The 19922-nt window shown below is 30.9% G+C and overlaps 1 protein-coding gene across 17 annotated transcripts in view; it reads right to left on the reverse strand.

Moving 5' to 3' along the window:
- Nucleotides 1-1166: 1166 nt before the first annotated feature.
- The window catches only part of LOC105229038 (putative uncharacterized protein DDB_G0286901), a 61795-nt gene continuing 43039 nt past the window's right edge, over nucleotides 1167-19922 (reverse strand). For 9 of the 17 annotated variants that reach the window (XM_049458416.1, XM_019991331.3, XM_049458415.1 and 6 more), the window contains 5 exons: nucleotides 16224-16265; nucleotides 8353-8507; nucleotides 4346-4571; nucleotides 2398-2654; nucleotides 1167-2324 (listed from right to left, as the gene is read on the reverse strand). In XM_049458416.1, the coding sequence (XP_049314373.1) occupies nucleotides 2238-2324; nucleotides 2398-2654; nucleotides 4346-4571; nucleotides 8353-8507; nucleotides 16224-16265 (767 nt within the window). In that variant the 3' untranslated portion in view covers nucleotides 1167-2237. The remainder of the gene's footprint in view (nucleotides 2325-2397; nucleotides 2655-4345; nucleotides 4572-8352; nucleotides 8508-16223; nucleotides 16266-19922) is intronic. The other 8 variants (XM_029551448.2, XM_049458409.1, XM_029551450.2 and 5 more) reach the window with 5 other exon arrangements.

The raw sequence follows: 19922 nt of genomic DNA on the forward strand, positions 1-19922 counted from the left end.
AAATTTGGTAATAAAAAAACTAAGCAAATTAACTGAAGCTAATTTTGATGAAAAGTTTCATATGTTGCTGAAACATGTTAAAAAAAGTTAGTAATGAACAAAACAACACAAAAAATAACTGAAGCTAATTTTGACGAAAAGTTGGAAATGTTGCTGCAACATTTTGAATCGCAACATATGCTGCTGACACTTGTTAAGTAAACTTAGCAGTGAATAACATCAGAAAAAATATCTGAAACTAACTTGTATAAAAAATTGCATATGTTGCTACAATATTTATAATCGCAACATATGTTGCTGACGCATGTTAAGTGAACTTAGCAGTGAATAACATTAAAAAATTAGTTTTCTCAGTCTACAATAAAAAGTTTGCTGATACGGACATAAAAAAACTCGAGCACAATATTTATGCTGAGTTTTAGTATTAACAACATATGATGTGGCAACATTTTTAGACATTCTGCAACATTAGAATCGCAATATTTGTTGTTAAGCATTTCTCAATATGTTTTAGTCAGTTAGTTAATTTATTTTTATTTCAAGCAATATTTGTTGCTGCAACAACGAACTAATGATGTTGCTGAAACATATCTGATTACACTTCATGTTGCTAAGCATTTGTCTAATATTTTCAACTTATTTCTTTGGCAATATTAGAAAATGGCTTTTGATTACGTGCAACAAATGTTGCTGCAACATGTTGTTCACATTTCTGCATCATATTGCTGGCAACTTTATACAAATGCCTATATATTTGCAGCGTTTTGCGTGAGAAAAGAATCTAAATTCGCTGCTCAGCTGGCTTTGCGTGCCTATGTATATGTGTGTGGGTGTGTATATATATGTGTATGTGTGTTTTTTGTATATAAGCAATGCTTTTTTTTAATTTTTACCATTCTTTTTTGAATTATTCCTAAGTTTCACATAGTGCTTCTTATTGTTTTGTTGTTGTTTTATTTATTTATAAACTTTTATTTACTTTATTTATAACTTTATGCAACTATTTTATAATTATTTATATTAATTTAGTCTAAATATTTGTAAGCAGTTTGTTTTTTGTCTGACTTTCTTGATTTTCTTTTGCTTTCATTTTAACAATAATTTTAAAATAATGTTTTTGTTGTTGTTGTTCTTAATTTGCAGCACATACATATATATGTTTGTAGTTTCTTTTTTTTGGGTTTTGTATGCGCCGATTGCGTGTATATGTCTGCTTTTGTATATAAATTATTTACTTATCTAGTATACATACATACATATGTTTATTTTCTTTGTGTTTGTTGTAATAGTTGTTGTGTTTTTTGTTGTTCTTTCATTTATTTGTTTAACAAATTTAATGTTTCATTGGCTTTCTTGCCGATTTTCAGTTGCGCCGTTACTATTTACTGTTGTTTTTGTTGTTGTTCTTATACAAACATCCCACACTTTGCAAGAAACGCTCGCGCGACCTCCACGTCCAGCCACCGCTCACTCGGTTCTTCACATTTGCTCTTCTCTTCCCTTCTCGTTGTTTCATAAATTAGTTAGTTGTGTTTTAGCTTTTTTGTTGTTGTTTTTTTGCTTATTTCTTTCCCATTCAGTATTGTGTTAAGCGCTGAAAGTTGTTGGTGTACTTGTGTATATTCAATTTTATAAATATGTTTGGTTTTATGCTTCTTTTGCTTCTCTTTTTTATAGTTTATTCTTTGCACTCTTCTTCTGCTGCAGCTTGTGGGAGTTAGTTGTTGTTGCTTTTTCATACTTTGTCTGTACTTTCTTTGCACAAACTGTAAGCTTAATTAAAAACTGCTTTTAAATAATTTCTATGTACCGTTATCATTTCTATGTTTCTCAATTATAAGCTGTATGCTATTTATGTATATATATATTAAGTTATATATATTTATGTCCATATAACTGTACCGCTGCTACAGGTAGGCAATTGCATGTATGTGTGTGTGTATATGTTTGTATGCGAAACTATGTGTGTGGCATGAGTTTTCTAACGGCTGTTTGCGGTGAGCTGCATAACGGTTCATATTTTAACCATTTCCAGTTCCTTTTCCGCCCTTACGGTTAACGGTTGTTTTGCGTTGCTTATATTAAACATAAATTGTTGCCTGCTTGGTTGCATTTTAGATTGGTGGTTGTGGTTTTTGGAGGTGATATACACATCTATATATACATTTACATTTATGTATATATATATTTAATAATTTTCTTTTTTTTTAAGGGGAGGAGGGTGGTACTTCTTAACATTACACATCTTGGAATTTTGAGAGACGCGCACGCAAGTCCATATTTTCCTGTTTCAACTGTTCCACTTCTTGATGTAATGTCGAATTCTTCAATAAAAACAAGAAACAACAACAACAAATTAGTAAAGCATACAATAAGAAATATTTGTGTGTCACTCACTTCTTTTTCCAGATATCTGGCACGCATCGCAATTTGGTTTTCCTTTTGGCGGCGTGCGTCACGTGATCGCTTGGCGGCAATGTTGTTCTTCCGGCGACGTGCCCAATATTTATCGTCCTTCAGTTCGTCGGGCACAAACTGTTTGCGTGATTTCTTGATCATCGGTTGCGGTTTGAGCTCTTCATCGGAGAATGCTCTGGTGCGCGGATCGAAATCCCGCCCCGACGATGCAAAGGAGAAAGCTGAAATGTCAAATACTTCAAGATTAACAATGCTTCACAAACTGTTCGTGGCAAACTAAATTAAGAGAAATGACAAAACGAAATTTATAGCAAGCAGGATTTAGAGAGGGGGAAGACAATAAATGTTGCTTAGAGCTGGACTTATACACAGGTCTGCAGCTACAATTTTTTTGGAAAAATGCTGTCAACACTAAATATAAAACAATTGGTATACCAAGAGGGTACTAAAAATATTACAAGTAATCTTAATGTGATATAGAAATTCTGAAAATTATTAAACTTAATATATCTCTAAGCTAAGGGCACAATTAACCCGAGGTCGCGGTGCAATCTTCATTTATCAATCTCTAATCTTAATTGGGTAGTCGAAAATGAGCGGTTAATCGAATGGTGGACGACTTATGACTATCTGGATACAGCAAACCGAATATTATTATTAGAATAATGCCCTATCTGGTTAATCCGGTTAGTCGATTAGTCGAATACCAAGAGCTCTACTTCAAAGCCTTAAGTAAAATAGTATACCAATAAGTCAATTTTTATAAACTTGCTCATGACTAACTTGGAGTGGTACTACAGGATACCTATATCTTTCAAATATTGAAATAAATATTGGCCACTGTCTAATTAAATCATTAATCTTGCCTAGAACTAAAGAAAATCGGTTGAAGTTAAGCTCTTTTGCCAAAGGTCTTCTTATTTATTAAAAATGTACATATTCTGCAGGTTGGCCTCATTGTTTCATGATATATCCGATCAATATTCCTTGTATGATAAACATTTTGAACTTATATACACTTATCCAAAACTATATAAGAATCATGCTCACCATTTACTTATGTATAGAAATCTATAAAGATTCTTGCAAATAGTTTTCGGGCAGACAAAAATTAATGAAAAAACGGGTTTTGAAAGAAAAATTTCGCATATCGATATTTTGCTGTAAGTAACCCCATTTAATAAAAAGGCTAAACGCTTTCTTTGAAAAACGTATTACCAATTTTTGGTGCCCACGTTACTTTAAAAACAGATTCTTAAGTTCAAGAATGATTGATATGATTTTGAAGATTAAAGTATACCTATTAAGACAAGAATTTACTATTTTAATAGCTTAAAAATAACAGTTTATACACCGAGCTTTCCCTCAAAGGTTTGAAGCTTTAATAGTTCAATTTCTACACAGAGCTTTCCCTCAAAGTTTTGAAGCTTTAATGACTCGATTTCTACACAGAGCTTTCACTGAAATATGATATCTTTAACGACTCTACAGTGAACGTAAACATATGGAGTTTTGCGGAATTAAATAATAGTAACTATTTTAAAATAACTTTAGCTTAAAATGGAACTTTTTTTAAAGAATTTCAATTTCACAATTTCTTCACTTTCCAGTTAATTATTGAGAACTTCTAATTCTTACTTACTTACTACAATAATAACTATCCCTACCTCTAGTATACAGTTTCAAGACAAAGTATTATTTTTGAAAACTTAGATATATTAGTAAGTAATTATGATATTCATCAATATATGTTTTAGTACGCCTTTTCTATACAACATTGAAAAATATCTCAAGGTAGGATTACTAATGAAATTTCAGGTTATGTTCATGGTAAAACATTAGTGCTAGCATAAAAAGGGAAAGGGTAATCAATCATAAAAAAACAATAAGACAATTTTTCAATAATATTTTGCATTTTGTTACTCACTTGACTCAGCCGGCGATGGTGGATTCAATGTTTCCGGACTTATACAATCCGATGGCGATGGGGAACGTTCACGCTTCGTCGTTATATGGCCGAGACCCAGCCCCAGACCAGCTGCATGGCCCAGCGAATCTGATCGATGCCCCAAACCACTTGAGTGTCCCAAATGGGAGCCGGGCAAGCCATCAGGTATATTGTTCTCCGACAAGAATTCATCCAAATCTGCATACTGTTTGTTGTTTATATACAAATATATTTGTGGCAAGCAAGAAATAAACAAAAGCAAATTATTGACTGTTAATGGAAATTAATTTAAAATTTTATAAAATTTAACAAAAAATAAAAAACATTTTTTTTTAATATTAAAAATAGTTGGTTTTCAATAATATTCGTATTACACACATTTGCCGAGTCGACAAAAGAACACACATATAATTTTGTTTGGAAAAAACGTAAGCGTAACTATTTTAGCAGTTGTGCATTAAGCAGTGATAGAACTAAAAAAAAAATATGCAAAAAAAAAATATTATATTAAACATGTAAGTATGAGGCTAAGTGGTTGCTTCTGGCTATAATTTACTAAACTTATTAAACGAGTTTTGTAAAAATTTTAGAGAGTGAAGTATTTACTCGATTCTCGTTCTTATCATTAGCCGTCCAAATACCTCAAGTGCAATACTTAAGCTGTTTGTATTACATATATTGACTGTTTGTTAGAATCAAAATCTTCAAACGCTTGTCGATATGAGGTGAAAAATAGTTACATTAGAACTTATCCCTAAAACTTTTTGATGCTCCTTTTGTAACATTCCATTTTTCTTGGCAAATGAATTAATAAAAAAGTATAAAAGGTGGCAACTTTTTTCAAAAAAGTTTATCTCGCAGAGATAGATTTCTTTAGTTTGTTATCCATACTTCTTATCAATTAAATTTAATTAAAATTTTAAACAAGTGGCAACTCTTTCAAAAAAAAATATTCATTTTCTAAATTTAATAAGAGAATTGCCATGGTTTGTTACTCAAAATTTTTTCAATTAAATTAAATTAATATTTGAAACTGGTGGCAACTCTTTTTAAAAAACATTCGTGTTCTAAGCCTAATAAGAACATTGCTTTAGTTTGTAACCCATAATTTTTACAATTGAAAATAATTAAAATTTGAAACAGGTGGCAACACTTATGAAATATTTTTCCATTCGAATTTTTGAAACTCTCTAGCTCAACACCAATATTTTTGAAACTATTTTTTTTAAATTCTGTTTATCAAATTTACATAGGTGGCAACTCTCCCTAAATTATATTTTCAGCAGACATTGTATAATTGTATAACTCGATACCAATATTTGACTATTTCTTTCATTTATAATTTTTTATTTAAATTTTTCATTTAGGTGGCAACCACACTTAAATATATTTTAAACTGCAATTTAAACTTTTTTAGATTCATGCCAATATTTGGAATTTTTTTTCTATTATTATTATTTTTCTTAAAATTTACAAACAAGTGGCAACTCTCCCAACATATATTTTAAACTGAACTTTTAGACATCATCCATGCCAATAGTTGATAATTTCATTTTACTATTACTCTTTTACATACAAATTACAAACAGGTGGCAACGTTGTTACTAATTATAATCAATTATAATTAAAAATTAGTTAACTAGATTTTTTAAATTTCTAATAAAATTGAAAATTATGTTATTTGAGAATAACTTATGTAGAGCTTTCACTCAAAGTATCAATACTTATTACTAAGCTTTTAAAAAGCTTTCCTGATTAGCGATTTCAACTAATAGCAGCTTTAGTTGTGCTCAATTTTAAAAATACGATTGTTTTCACAGAATAAAGAGCTTGACTTTAATTGTTGTTTTGAGAGATTTGAACGATCACGCTACTTCACAGTCGCCATTTGTTGAAACTGGATTGTTACGAGATTCGAAGTATTAACTGTAATTCAAGCGCTGGGTTACGAATTTTCCATTACATACGAATCAAAGTCTTATCACTTATAGTGACATGTAAATCCGTTCCATTATCAGCAGCACTAATATCAAATTATAAAACAAAAAGCAACAACAGCCACTTAGCATCAGTAATGTCTCACATTTAACTTGCGCGTGTTTTCGCTTTTTAAAATCTAGTCATCCTTAAGATAATAATTAAGTATTAAACCTCAAGCACTGCATTAAACAAGCTATGAATTTAATGCAATTAAATCGCAGAAATGCACACAAAACATTTTAAATACAGTGCATACATACATAGATACATATATATACCGGTACTTTTCACGCACAAAGAACACTCACGTTGCATTTATGTATGTATGCATGCATGTATGTATTGTAAGTGGGTATGTATGTGTATGTGTATTTGTTCTACTATTTGCATTCATCGCTGAATTATTTTATTTGCTTTATATAAATTCCAATTTATTTACAATGCGAATTGCACTACGAAAGCTTGAAAGCTCATGAATTATGAAAAAGTAACGCTGTGTATTCGCTGTATGTGTGTGTGTAAGACTGGTGAGTTCTCTGAAAGACTTCTATTAAGGTCGTTGATCGCCAACTGACCGTCTTTCAGCAATTTCTTAAGTATTTTTCAAAACATTTTAAATTTTTTTTTGTTAAAAAATATATATTTTTTTTTAAATTAAAATTTTCAATTTTTTTTTTATATTATTTTTTTTTAAATTTTTAAAAATACTTTTTTAGAAAATATTTGAAAAAATTTTGAAGTTTTTTTTTAATATTTAAATTTTTTTAGATATTTCTTTAAATTCTTAAAATCACTTTTTTCCGAAATATTTCAAAACATTTTGAACATCTTTTTAGACGTACTTTAAAATATTTTATAAATTTTTTAAATATTTTTTCAAAAGTTTTTCAATGCCTTGTTTAGTTTTTTTACAAATTATTTGCAAACAATTTTGCACATTTGGTTTGAAATTCTTTGGATGTTAATTTAAATTTTTTCAAAATATTTTGAAAGATTTAAAATTGTTAAAAAATTTTAAAATTTGTTTATTTTTTCGTTTTTATTTTAGAATTTGTACATTTTTTTTTTTGAATTTTTTTTTAAATGTTTTCAAAAATTTTCATAAATTTAAAAAAAAATCTTCATTATTCTTTTCAGAATTTTTGTTTTCGAATGTTTTTCAGAATTTTTTAAAAATATTCTTTTAAACTTTTTTATATTTTTCGAATTTTTTCTAATCTCTTTCCAAAGTTACTTTCAACAATTTTTAAATTTTCTGCGATATGTTTTCGCTTTTATTTTTTAATTTGCTGAAATTATTCTCGAATTTTTTAAATTTGTTTTCAAAAATTTTGCAAAATCATTTTAAAAAAAATTCTTAGTTTTTTCTATTATTTTAAAACTTTAGTTTTCGATCAAAATAGCTTACAAAATATTTTTCGAAATTTTTTTATTTTTTTTTTCAAGTTACTTTCAACAAATTTTCAAATTTTATACGATATATTTTCGCTTTTATTTTTTGAAAATTGTTTTCACAATTATTTCAGAAAAATTTAATATTTTCCAAATTTTTGTTTTCAATTGGTTATTATAATTTTCCAATTTTTGTTTTTTTTATTTCAAAGTTCGTTTAAAATAGTTTTCAAAATATTTTTCGAAAGTTTTATAATTTTTGTTCTAATTTTTGCTTATTCAAATATTTTTAAAATTTTTCTCCATTAATATTTTCAAAATTTTTTTAAAAATTTTTGTATGGTGTTACAAATTGTTCCATACATTTTCCAAATTTTTTACAAAATTTTGTAACATATTTACAATGTTTTTCACATTTTTCTAAATTTTTTTTAATCCTTTTAATTTCTTTTTTGTTTTAATTAATAAAAATTCCTTTTTGTTGTTGCAATTGTCTGTAGGCACATGTGTGTTGTACGAAAATTAGCATTTGAGATGAGACATTCATTTATGTAAATAAGTATGTGTATGTAAATGTAAAGCACGCTTCACTACGCAGCAGAAATGATACTAACTTGTGTTACCTTAAGATCGGCATCGTACGGCAGAGCTTTGTCCCACAAATTCGGTCCGAGGAATGCGGTTTGTGCCTCCACATTCCAGAGATCACCCTCTTCTTTGTATTTGTCATCGCCGCAGATAACTTCTTTGCTATTCGATGAGGATTTGCCTGCAATGCAAAAAGGCAGTTGCCAGTATGAATTATACAGCATGCTATAAATTTTATTCAATACAAATTAATGAAGTATTTTATATGAAAAATGTAATTGGATAGTGTGCAATTTCAGGCCTTAAATAATGTTTATATATATTGTAAATAAATTGTAAAAAATTTCACTTAATCAGTCCAATGACGTCTTCGTATAACAGGTGATTGGCACTTAAGTGTGTGCTTATCGGTCTAATATCATCATAAGCGGCTCAATATAAGTAGTACTTAATGGTACATTTCATTACGACTTCTTGTGCAGACCGTTATTTCTTTAGTGTGTATTAACAGTCTGTGATTATTTGTCTTACCTGCTCGCTGTCAATTGGCTAATAATTTGATGATACTACAAAGTTTTTTGAAATAAGCAGTTTAACAAACAAGTGACTGGTTTTAGTTATGAGGTTTTGACGTCTTAGTCATTATCGTCATTAGTCTGTCAAAACACTTTGCAAATTTTATAAATAGTAAGAGCTTTTGCGTATATTTTCCTTCTGGTATTTACTACAATTATTTTTATGTTTTATTCTAATAAAAGTTGTTCTTATAATACTGTCTCTTTTCGACCAAAACACTTGAAATTAAATAATTTACTCAAAATTTGTTCCAACTTTTCTATAAATGTGACATTCTCCCATGGAAACGATACTAACTTTTTGTCCTGCGTTAAATTCCTACTGTTCTACAAATTTATACCTACTATCCCTATACAAATATCTAACTATTTGTATTATAACTCTTCATGAGTTGAGATCTTCAAGATTTAGTATTTCTACCCAGAAGTATTTAAGCAACTCTGCAAGAAATTTTATATCTACTCGCAAGCCACTTAAATTGCATGTTTTTAAACAAAAAATCAGAAAGTAGAAGTGAAAGTGTATAACAGATCCTTATGGTATTCCATATTCAGAACGCTTACCAATAAAATCTAATATGTGTTAGACTATTTTTCGAACAGACTGAACTTGGATTTGATTCATCGCTTGCTTTTTGCTAGGCTTCCCATAAATTTGAGACGTGCTGTCGATTTAACTGACTTTGGCTGTTGAAAACATGAGTTCATTTCGGTGTGAATATGGGACTATCGTTCGAAAGACGTAGTTCTCTAAATTGGAAATTCAGTCAGTTATATAACCCTATCGAGAGACTCGTTAGTGAAATGAGGAAGGTGAAGAATGCATAGAAAGAAAAACTTGAATTTTCGAATGCCATTTACCGGACCTGATATAGCAGGATCTGACGTACGGCTGATTTTCTAAGAGTTTAGGAGCACGAACTCTGCAAAGGCAGAGATAAGATATGAAGAACTCTGCCATTTATATGAAATAGCATGCATCATCTTTTATCAGGAAAGTCTTGGTATTGATAAATTGCCTATTGATAAGTAAATAACCAAAATATAACTTAAAATATGTTATTTGTATGAATTTTGGAGATGAGTTGTCATCTAGCTAAAAACGTATAATTGGAATTTTAATAGAAAATGTGCGCTGAAAATGAAGGGCTTGGATGCTAAACTCTTATCTTTTATAATATTATATATATTTTATAGAGTTGCCACCTTTTGAAAAAAGTGAAATTTATTTTTTAATGTTTATCTAACGGATACACATTAGACTACTCATTTAAAATTATTTTATGTAAACTTTGCAGCAGAGTTGCCACCTATTCAAATAATTTTAGTTCAGAAAAATATTACAAACAGCAGTCTAGTCAAAAACCGGAAAGCTTACCAATATAGAAATATTCGGCGAGCGTTAAAATTACACATTATTTGCAATAAAGTTGCCACGTAACGAAAAATGCAATAGAGTATGTAGCGTTGCAAAAAAAACATTGAGATATTTAAAGTAATTTGTTTTTCTATTTTGTAATACAAACTAAAAAGTTTTTAAATTTATAACTCAAATAATACTGGATTTTTGAAAATTTTAAATAATATTAATCCTCAACTAAAAAAATGTAAAACTAAAATGAAAAAAATTGTAATACTAAAATATAAAAAATTGTATCTCAAAATAAAAAAAAAACAAATATTTTCAAAAACAGAATTAAAAAAATTATAAAAAATGTAATGCAAAATGAAAAAATTTAATTTCAAATTCCGGATTGAAAAAAAAAACAAAAATTAATTACTAAAACTAGATTGCTACGTAAAAATATATAGTTTTAAATACCGTATTGAAAATTGAAAAATAAAATTTTTAGCCTGAAACTGCATTAAAAAAATCTATCTTAAATACCGGAGAAAAATAAAAATAAAAAAAATTAATATAAAAAAATTAATGAAAAATGAAAAATTATGAAAAAAAAAAAAATAAATAAAAATAAATAAAAAAAAATCGAAACTTTAATTTTCATCCAAAAATCCGCTGCCTTGAGTATAATATTTTTTTATATCGTCGGTTTTCTTTATTATACGAATTATTTTACTTCAAAAACCTTTAACAAATTTTACTTGCTCTTATTATTGCTTAATCCTTTCGGATTTTTAAACGCGGATCTATTTCTACTATATACTAACTGACTAATATGGCACTTCAAATGCCCATCATAATTGCTTAGCCGCTAGATAAAAAAGTAAAATACAATAGCGTTGATTGAAGTAGGTTAATAATTCAATAAAAGATGGCAAATAGCCACTTTAAATTAGCGCTAATGCATAAATCAAGACATTAACTGAAATGCGAATTGGCACTCGGCGAAATAAGGCAAACGCAGGAGTAAAAACAAAAATACAAACGATGCATTTGCAAGCAAAATGCGAAGAAATGTGCAACATATACAAACATGCAGAAATAAACAACAAAAAGTAAATAAAAATTCACATACAACAGTCAAGAGATAGCAGCGCCACGAACAGAGCAAATGAGCATGCGCGGCCATACAAACAATAACAAAGCAGGCGCACGGCGCACACCCGCCCAGCCATGTACAAGCGACGCTGAAAATCAACACTTCACATGTGGGTCCAAAAGTCAGGCGGCAACAGCGCGCTGCAGAAAATCATTTCCGTATTCAAAAGTTACATCGTAAAGTACGACAACAACAATAACAAAAGCAAAAGCAATAACAAAAAATGAAAACAAATTTCGTTTGGCGCGGAGTGGGCTCGCTGTGGGTTGGTAATAAAAGCCAAATGACTGCACATACACGCCATATGCACAGATACATATGTATGTATATAACATGCATATATACATATTTACAAACAACCACACACACACACCCATATGCGCTTGCAGAAAGCAATTGACCAAAACAAGGAAAAGCAGAAAGCATGCAAGCGAAAATGATAAATTGAGCAAATGTGAAATATAATATAATGTATGTATGTATGTATCATGCTTTTATATATGAGTGTGTGTGTGTGGTGGCACACTCAAAGGGGGGGGCCATGCGGCACAATAGGCCATTGTAAAATCTGACTTTGGCTGCCTTTCAGTTGAAAAAACGACGAAACGTTGCCAAGTGGAGTGTTGGAAAAATTACAGCAAGCAACAACAGTGGCATCAACAAAAGAAAACTACGAAATCAAATGGAAAATGAAAGTGAAATTTTTTTCGGATTTTTTCATCGCCTGGTTTTTATCGGTGCCAAGGCATGTGTGTGTGTGAGTGGCTGTGTGCTTTGTTTACTTTGCGCGCCTCGCTACTTTTGAGCTCTCAAGCGGCGTGTGAGCGCGCTCATTTAGTGCGCTTAGCTCGGCGCATGCGTGACCTATAACACTCGCGCCTCTTGAGTGTTTGCTGAAGTAATAAACAGACGAATTTTATGTTAACGCTGTTCCGCAGTTGAGTAAAAGCTTTCGGTTTTTGTTGACCTAAAGCTCAGCGAAAGCTTTTACCGCTTTTTGAGTGTTAAAATTTTCTATTGCCTTTCTTTTGGCTTTCTTGCCCTAATTTTTCTTCGCACTTTATTTTCAGCGCTCAGCATTTTATCTCTGCTTCGTCTGCATTTTTCTCTCAGCCAGCTTATCGATACGAGTTTTGTGTATGGATTATCTGTGATGCGTATCTCTTCGTGTGTGGAGCTAACAGTTTCAGGCGCTTATATTGCATACTTTATATACGTTTATTCACACTTTTCATCCTCATGCTCATTTCTTCAATTGTTGGCGCTTTTTTACGTCCAACTCTACAGCAGCTCTCGGCTAACAACTTTTTTTCTATTTTTTCCTTCTCTGTCTGTTGCTGCAGTTTCAGCTTTAACTTCAACTTCAGCTTTGGTTTCAACTTCAATTGCAACTCCGTATTCACCCTTTCGCCAGCTAAAAATTTCCGCTTTCTTATTCACTCTCACTTTCATTTGACTCCGTTTCGCTTTGATCTTGCTTTTTTTATGTTACCAACTGGTTGTTGTTGCTTTGCAAACTGGCTTTGACTATCTTACGCTTATTACCGTCTTACTATCTCTGCTTTAGGCCCGTCTGTCTGTCTGTCGGTGTATTACCAAATGTTGCGAAATCTTTGCTTGTCATTTGTGGTAAGTGTTACGATTGCAATTGAATAATACTTGCAACTTAGAAATTTGCACTCGCATTCATGCACGTTTGGTCGGCTTCTCTTATATTTCAAGTGGGAATACATACATATTTTTAAGTATGTAAATATTTATGACTTCGTATGGGAAGATTGGTATCTAAGTGCTATTTCCAAAAAATATTTGGGAGTAAACTTCTAAAAGACTAGACTTTTCTTATTCAAATTTTCTTCTCATACCAGCTTTCAGTTCATTTATCCATTGTAGAGTTATCCAGGAAAAGGTTTTAGATTAGAGAAAATAATGGAATAATGGATACGATTAAAAATATCACAAAACTAATAGCTTTGAAGCGCTCTCACATTGAACACCATCTAAGTACTGGGCTATCTTCTAAGTAAGACTCATACTCTGCAGTATTACATGCCTTACGAAATCTAATTTTGGTAAACGAAATTAATGCATCAGATTTTGTTTAAAGGTTTATAATGCATACATTATCGATTCAGTTCTCTATGATACAGATTATAGCGATGCCATTTTTGTAGCGCGTTTGACTTTCGGCTGCAAAAAAGAATTCAGTTTAAGCAGTTATTTCTTCATTGTCGCTAAATTGGACACACGAGGATAAGAAAAAGTCAGTGAGACCCGCATCACAAAATGTTTCTAACTACCAAACGTACATATGTATTTTCCCTTTTACAATATATTTCGGGTTTTGACAACCCTAGTGTTGCAACATGGCAACTCACAACGTTATAGTAACTTTTAGCATTTTTGATACATACTCAGAACATATGGACGCTATTTGTGTTATTTACTGTAACTTAAAATATTCATCTCGCCCAAAAAATAGACTTTAATCGCTAACATTTTTGCACGATTATTTTTACAACTTTCGATGTGACTTTATTAAATTTTTGGGTGATGAAGTACCATCAAGAACAAGTATACATATAATACATAAATCGATGCTGAATTCAATTGAGGTCGTAGATCACTCCAAGACGAATTTCGCGAAGGTTGTCTAAAAAAAGTTGTTGTTCCGGAAACTATTGATGCTGTGCGTAAACTGATCTGGACTGGAAACTGTAAGATCGTAAAGTGACCTATCGTGTAACTGAAATAACTGTTAAATTGGTGGGATCAACACTCATTCATTATTGTCTGAACATTTGATTGGTAAAACAATTTTTTCATTTGTTCATCACTCATAAAAGGATTGTGCCGATCGGTCGAGAGCAATGTTAAAAAAAAGGTAAAGATGCCCCATAACAGGTGACAACGTGACAGGTGATGAATCTGTAGACTGAGGCGTATGTGATTGAAGATAAACAGCAGTCGATTGTATGCGTGTTTCAGATGAGTCGAATCAAACATAAAATTGTGCTTCGCTTGAGCACTTCCAAGCAGATGTTCCCCTGGAACAGCGCAGAATAGTGATGCCAAACTGAGTGATATAGCAATATAGCATCCTTTTCAATAAATCGTGGAAACCAACCACGTAAGTCTGGTAACTTTCCATCTTGACAATGCGAGTTCTCACACATCGACTGAATCAACTGCATTTTTCAGCACTCAAAACATCAATTTGATAACTCATCCTCCGTATAGTCCTGATTTGGCACAGAATAACTTCTTTTTATTCCCGTTCGTAAAAAATTAACTAAATGGTCAATGTTATTCGACACTTGAAAAGGTGGTTGAAGCGTTTATAATATATTGATGCATGAGGTATCTCCATCATTCAGAGTAGAAAAAGCGCTTGTACAATTGGTACAAAGGCAGGCAAAAGTGTATACAACATAATGAAGAATATTTTAAAATACAATAAAGTCATTTTCGATGATGAATATTTATTTTTGTTTTCTACACCCGGAAATACTTATAAAAGGCAGCACTTCTATCTTAACATAAAATTATAGACAATTTATATTAATTCTATAAAAAATCTGTTTAAAAAAAGTTTAGCTGTAAAACCGATTCGACTGAATATTGCATAAAAAAATTCGAAAATAGCCTTGTACAATTTTAAAAGCTATTAGTATCAACTTAAGTTTCAACTAAGTCATCATGTTTATAGAAATATTATAAAGAAAATTCTCATTAAATTCACCAAACGTGAAAGTTTCTTTGGAGCCAAAATGCGCTTGAGTTGCTTTCAAAAGCTCTAATTAAAAATATTTTAAAAAAGCTTCCTCTGAAGTATGCAGAATATGGATTGTTTTTCGAAAGCTCTGCATTAAATATTTAGAAAAAGTGATTTTTTGTGTATTAGAAAATTCAAAACAAGGCTAACTGCAACAGAAAGAAATTTCTATACTATTATACTATTTTTTAAGTTTTGATATTCACGAAAAGTGAAAGCTCTATTTGGAGTAAAGAAAATTTAAGTTGCTTTGGAGCACATTTCAATAAATATTTCAATTAGATTTTCTTTTAGTTTTATTAATGAGCAATTTTGTTTAAAATTTGCTAATGAAATTGCAAAAAAAAAGTTCGCTAAATGAAAAAAATTTTTCATTTTCAAACTTCCGAGTTCCCAAAAGTGAAAGCTTTTAAGTGAAAAAAGCTTAGTTTGCGAACGACTGTACTTTTTTAAATGTTTAGTGCGGAAAAGCTGCTCATTTAGTAATTAAATTATATTTTTTAGAGGTTTCCATTAAAATTAAGGTTTTTTTTAATGACAAAAAAATATTTTTTTTTTGATAAAAAAATTTTATGATTTTTAAAGCTTTGATTAGCATAAAGACGCTGAATTTCATGCCAACGCCTACATAAATTTAGTGTAAAAATTGCTTTTAAGTTTTATATGCAAAATAAGCAAAGTTATAAAAATAATTTATAATATATTCAAAAACTGTACATTTGGACATACACGCTTTTTGGCTGGAATATATGCAAATAACTCATGCCATATAAATATCTCTGTATTTATATATTTCGCTTAATGCTAACATAAAACCTTTCAAACAAGGCAATTAAGGCATTCATTTTAAACTTTCTCACTATTTAAATACAAAAAAATGCAAAAACGAAATACAAAAACAATAGCAATAACAACGAAACAACAAAGGCATAAGCAAAGACAAACACAAACACAATGAAAGCAAAAGCAAAAGCAGTTTGCAGAAAAATTAAAATAACAACAACAACGCAATGCAAACAAACAAAAAACCAAAAAAAAAAAATTACCGTTTGTTTTGCAAATGAAACCCAAAAATGGAGATTTCCTGCCTGAAAACAAAGAAGTAATAAAATATCGTAAATTAAAGAAATTTCACAAAAAAACACGGAAAATATTTTTGATGAAGAAAGAAAAAATAAATAAAAAATTCAAAAAATAGTTGAAGATGAAGAAGAAATTCGGCAAATATGCAAATATGAGCTTCAATGGAAGATGGTGAATGAGAGTTGGCGCAAATTTTTAAACATTTGCGTGTACGTATGTTTGTTGTATAAAGCAAAAACAATAAATAAAGAATAATGCGCACAGATTTACACGCCACACAATATGTATAAAGTAGTAGAAGAAGAGATAATAGTAAACACTAAATGGCAACAATGAGGCGACACAGTTACAAAAGTCAAAGCTCAAAACCAAAAAAAAAAAAAGAATAAATTATAAATAAATGACTTTTCGGCGGACAAATATGCACAAAAGAGACACGGAGACTGCGCAGATTTTTTCATTGTTTTCCTGGTTGGTCGTACCTCCACTATATTTAGTAATTTAACACGCCATTTTGGTAATACAAGCGCCACGAAAAAAACTTAACTATGAATATTAATGTATGTATATATATATGAGAGATGTTTATATATGTGCATATATTTGAGTGCTGATAACTTTTACTTTTATTTTCACTTTCACTGCGCACCTAAGCATGCGAGCAACAGAAAAAAAGTGTCCAAAATATGCGCCAAAGATGCTGAACGAAGGCAACTGAGACAATCAGGAAGGGCCACAGCATGCAGCAAATGGCAACAGCAAGCAGTGAGGCAGCGAAGAAGAAATGCTGGTGAACTGAATTTGTGTAATTTATGGACCCAATTCGGTGTGCATATTTTTAGCACACACTGCGAAAACAACAACAATTTAACCGCAGTTCAGAAAAAAGAAATGGCTGCGCATGTGCAGAAATGCCTGTCTCGTATTTTTCGACAGAAGTAGAAGTTGCGAAAGTGAACTTAAAAGAAACGTCTTCGTTTAATCTTCAACTGTATACTGATGTAGGCTGTATGTAGCATGTACTACAGTTGAAAATCGGACATCGAGACACACTTAAAGTGCTGATGGCAAAACCTGAATCACATTAAGTTAAAGTTTCTGTTTTTTTATGGGGAATCCAAATATGTACCTTTAGTGTGTAAATAAAAATATGGCTTTGTGGGTCAGCTGCTGATCGATTTCGTATTTTTGACGCATGAGATGGAAGTTTCGGAATATGTAAAAAAATAAAATTTATTTATAGTCACGAATGATTCATTTATTTAAAATTAAGTACTGCTGCCTTTTGTTATGTTTTTACAGTAACCAAAATTTATGAACTCTTTGTAATAAGAGTCAACATTCGATCCGAAATCTGTCTGGCTTATATTAAATATATATATATTTTCCCGTAGTTCATATGTGGAATACAGGGCCTCTGAGTTGAGCTTCCCACAAAATATAGGTAAAGACAAAGTGTTTTCATTTTGAAGTCAGTGTCTTATATGTAAGAAAAAAAATTTGAGAGCATTCAATTAAGCCCAAGAAGCCGAAAGACACGGCCATATGGCAAAATTAATATAATATGTTATAATATTATTTCTTAGTTCTTCTAACTTATTTATATGTATGAGCTCTAAAACTGTCAATTTGGTGTTCGTCCAATATACCTCTAGAATCAAGTAGTGAAATGAGTATGGATCATACTTCTACGTCTTTAAAATCGAAAACGTTTAGAAATAATCGAAGAATATGTAACACAGATGATGAACTATCCTAACATCCCATTGAGGAACTATAAGAAACCATTTGTTTTGAGAAAGTAGTTAACGAGCACTGACGATTAAAGTAAAAAAAATAATAATCTGAAATTATAACACCAGAAATTATACTAACAGAAATCGAAAATAAAATTGCCAAGTACTAAAACATAGTATTTACTTTGAAAAGAGAAATATTTAACTCTAAATGCTTTGACTCAAGTTACTCAAGTTCACAAAAAAGAAAATTGTTACAAGAGATCTTTGAGGAAATATTTTCACAAGTGATCTTTTAATGTTTTATGTTGAAAATGTGTATTTAAAGAGTAAGTAAGATCTAGTTCTCTTAAGAGGATCTGCAGCTACAAAACGTAACTAACTTCGTAAAGCATGAGACAACAATATAACAATGCTAGTATAAAGCGTATTTAAAACGATATAATCCTAAAAACGGCGAAAAAAGTCAACTCTGCTATGGGCTACAACGGGAGAAATAATACATGAAGGTTTTGATCTCGAATTAGGCACGCCAAAACTGAATCAATAAATTCTTCGAATAATGAGCAAGATGCCGGTTGGCTCTTTTTAACTCCAATTGGTGTTTTGACTAAGCAATAACAATCTAAAATAAAAACCAAACATATGCCTCGATTACGCTAAAGCTATAGCCCTTCATAAATGCATTTCTTAGAGCATAAACGAGTTTAAAAAGATCTTTATTTGGATTTTGATCGGTCGGTTTGTATGGCAGCAACATGCTAAAGAGATCCGATATGAGCGATTCCGAAGAGCTTCATGTAAATAACACCAATTTACCAATACTTCAGATTGATATTTCAAAAAATAAGAAACTCGTTTGAATACGAATCATGGCTAGATCGACTCAGCTTCTCACGTTAATCACTTATAAATATACTACTATGCGCAAAATTAGTAATACTTTGTTCATAATTTTAAAACTCTTAATTTCTTAAATCTAGGTCATCCCCTTCAAAGTAATCTCCCTTGGCTCCAGTACACTTAAGCCAACGGTTTTTCTAACCCTCGAAACAGTTAAACCTATTTTTGGAATAGCCTTCAATGCGCGGAAGATACCCGTTTAATGCCTTCAATTAACTCAAAACGGTTGCACCGAAGCAGTCGTTTAAGTTTGCTAAGAGCCAGAAGCCACACGGAGCTAAATATAGTGATTGCGGCAAGATATTGGATAAAAACTTGTCGAAAAACTCACAAAATGCAGTATGCGAAGGAGCATTATCGTGGTGCCAAAATCAAGAGTTGTCGGCCCATAGTTCCGGCCTCTTTTTACGAATTGGTTCGGGTAAATAAAGCATAACACTCAAATAGTATTCCTTGCTGACAATTGGCCGTTCGGAAGAAATTCGAAGTGCCCTATACCTTAAATTTTGATCTGCTTCGATGTGGTTTTTTCGGCTTCGGCTCAACTTTGCCACGATATTCGACCAACTGATCGTCTGTTTACAGGTCATAGATCTAAAACTCACCGACAGTAATAATGTATTTCATGACATCCTTGTAGTCGGAAAAAATACTTTATATGTATACTTCAGAGAGACAAGCGTATAATGAACACTGATGATTATTTTGCTATGACTTTTGGCATAGATGGCACAGACGAACCTACCAACCTAGAAAAAAAAATCGACGAATGTGTTTTCGCACGGAATTTAAATTATAAAGCCCTATTATTTTTTATCCATAGATATTTTGCCGTTTTTGCAAACTAAATACTGACGGGTTTCTAACTCGAAACATTGGTTGAAGATTCTATACAACCAAGTATTACTATGTAAAATATGTTTATAATTGGAAAATTTTATATAGATTAGTGTTATAATATATGAATGACTATATGAAAGCTTTTGCTAGGCAATAAGGCAGTTTGATGGTTTTTCTTTCTAT

The sequence above is a fragment of the Bactrocera dorsalis genome, chromosome 5 (assembly GCF_023373825.1).
Source record: "Bactrocera dorsalis isolate Fly_Bdor chromosome 5, ASM2337382v1, whole genome shotgun sequence".
Classification (NCBI taxonomy): Eukaryota; Metazoa; Arthropoda; class Insecta; order Diptera; family Tephritidae; genus Bactrocera; species Bactrocera dorsalis.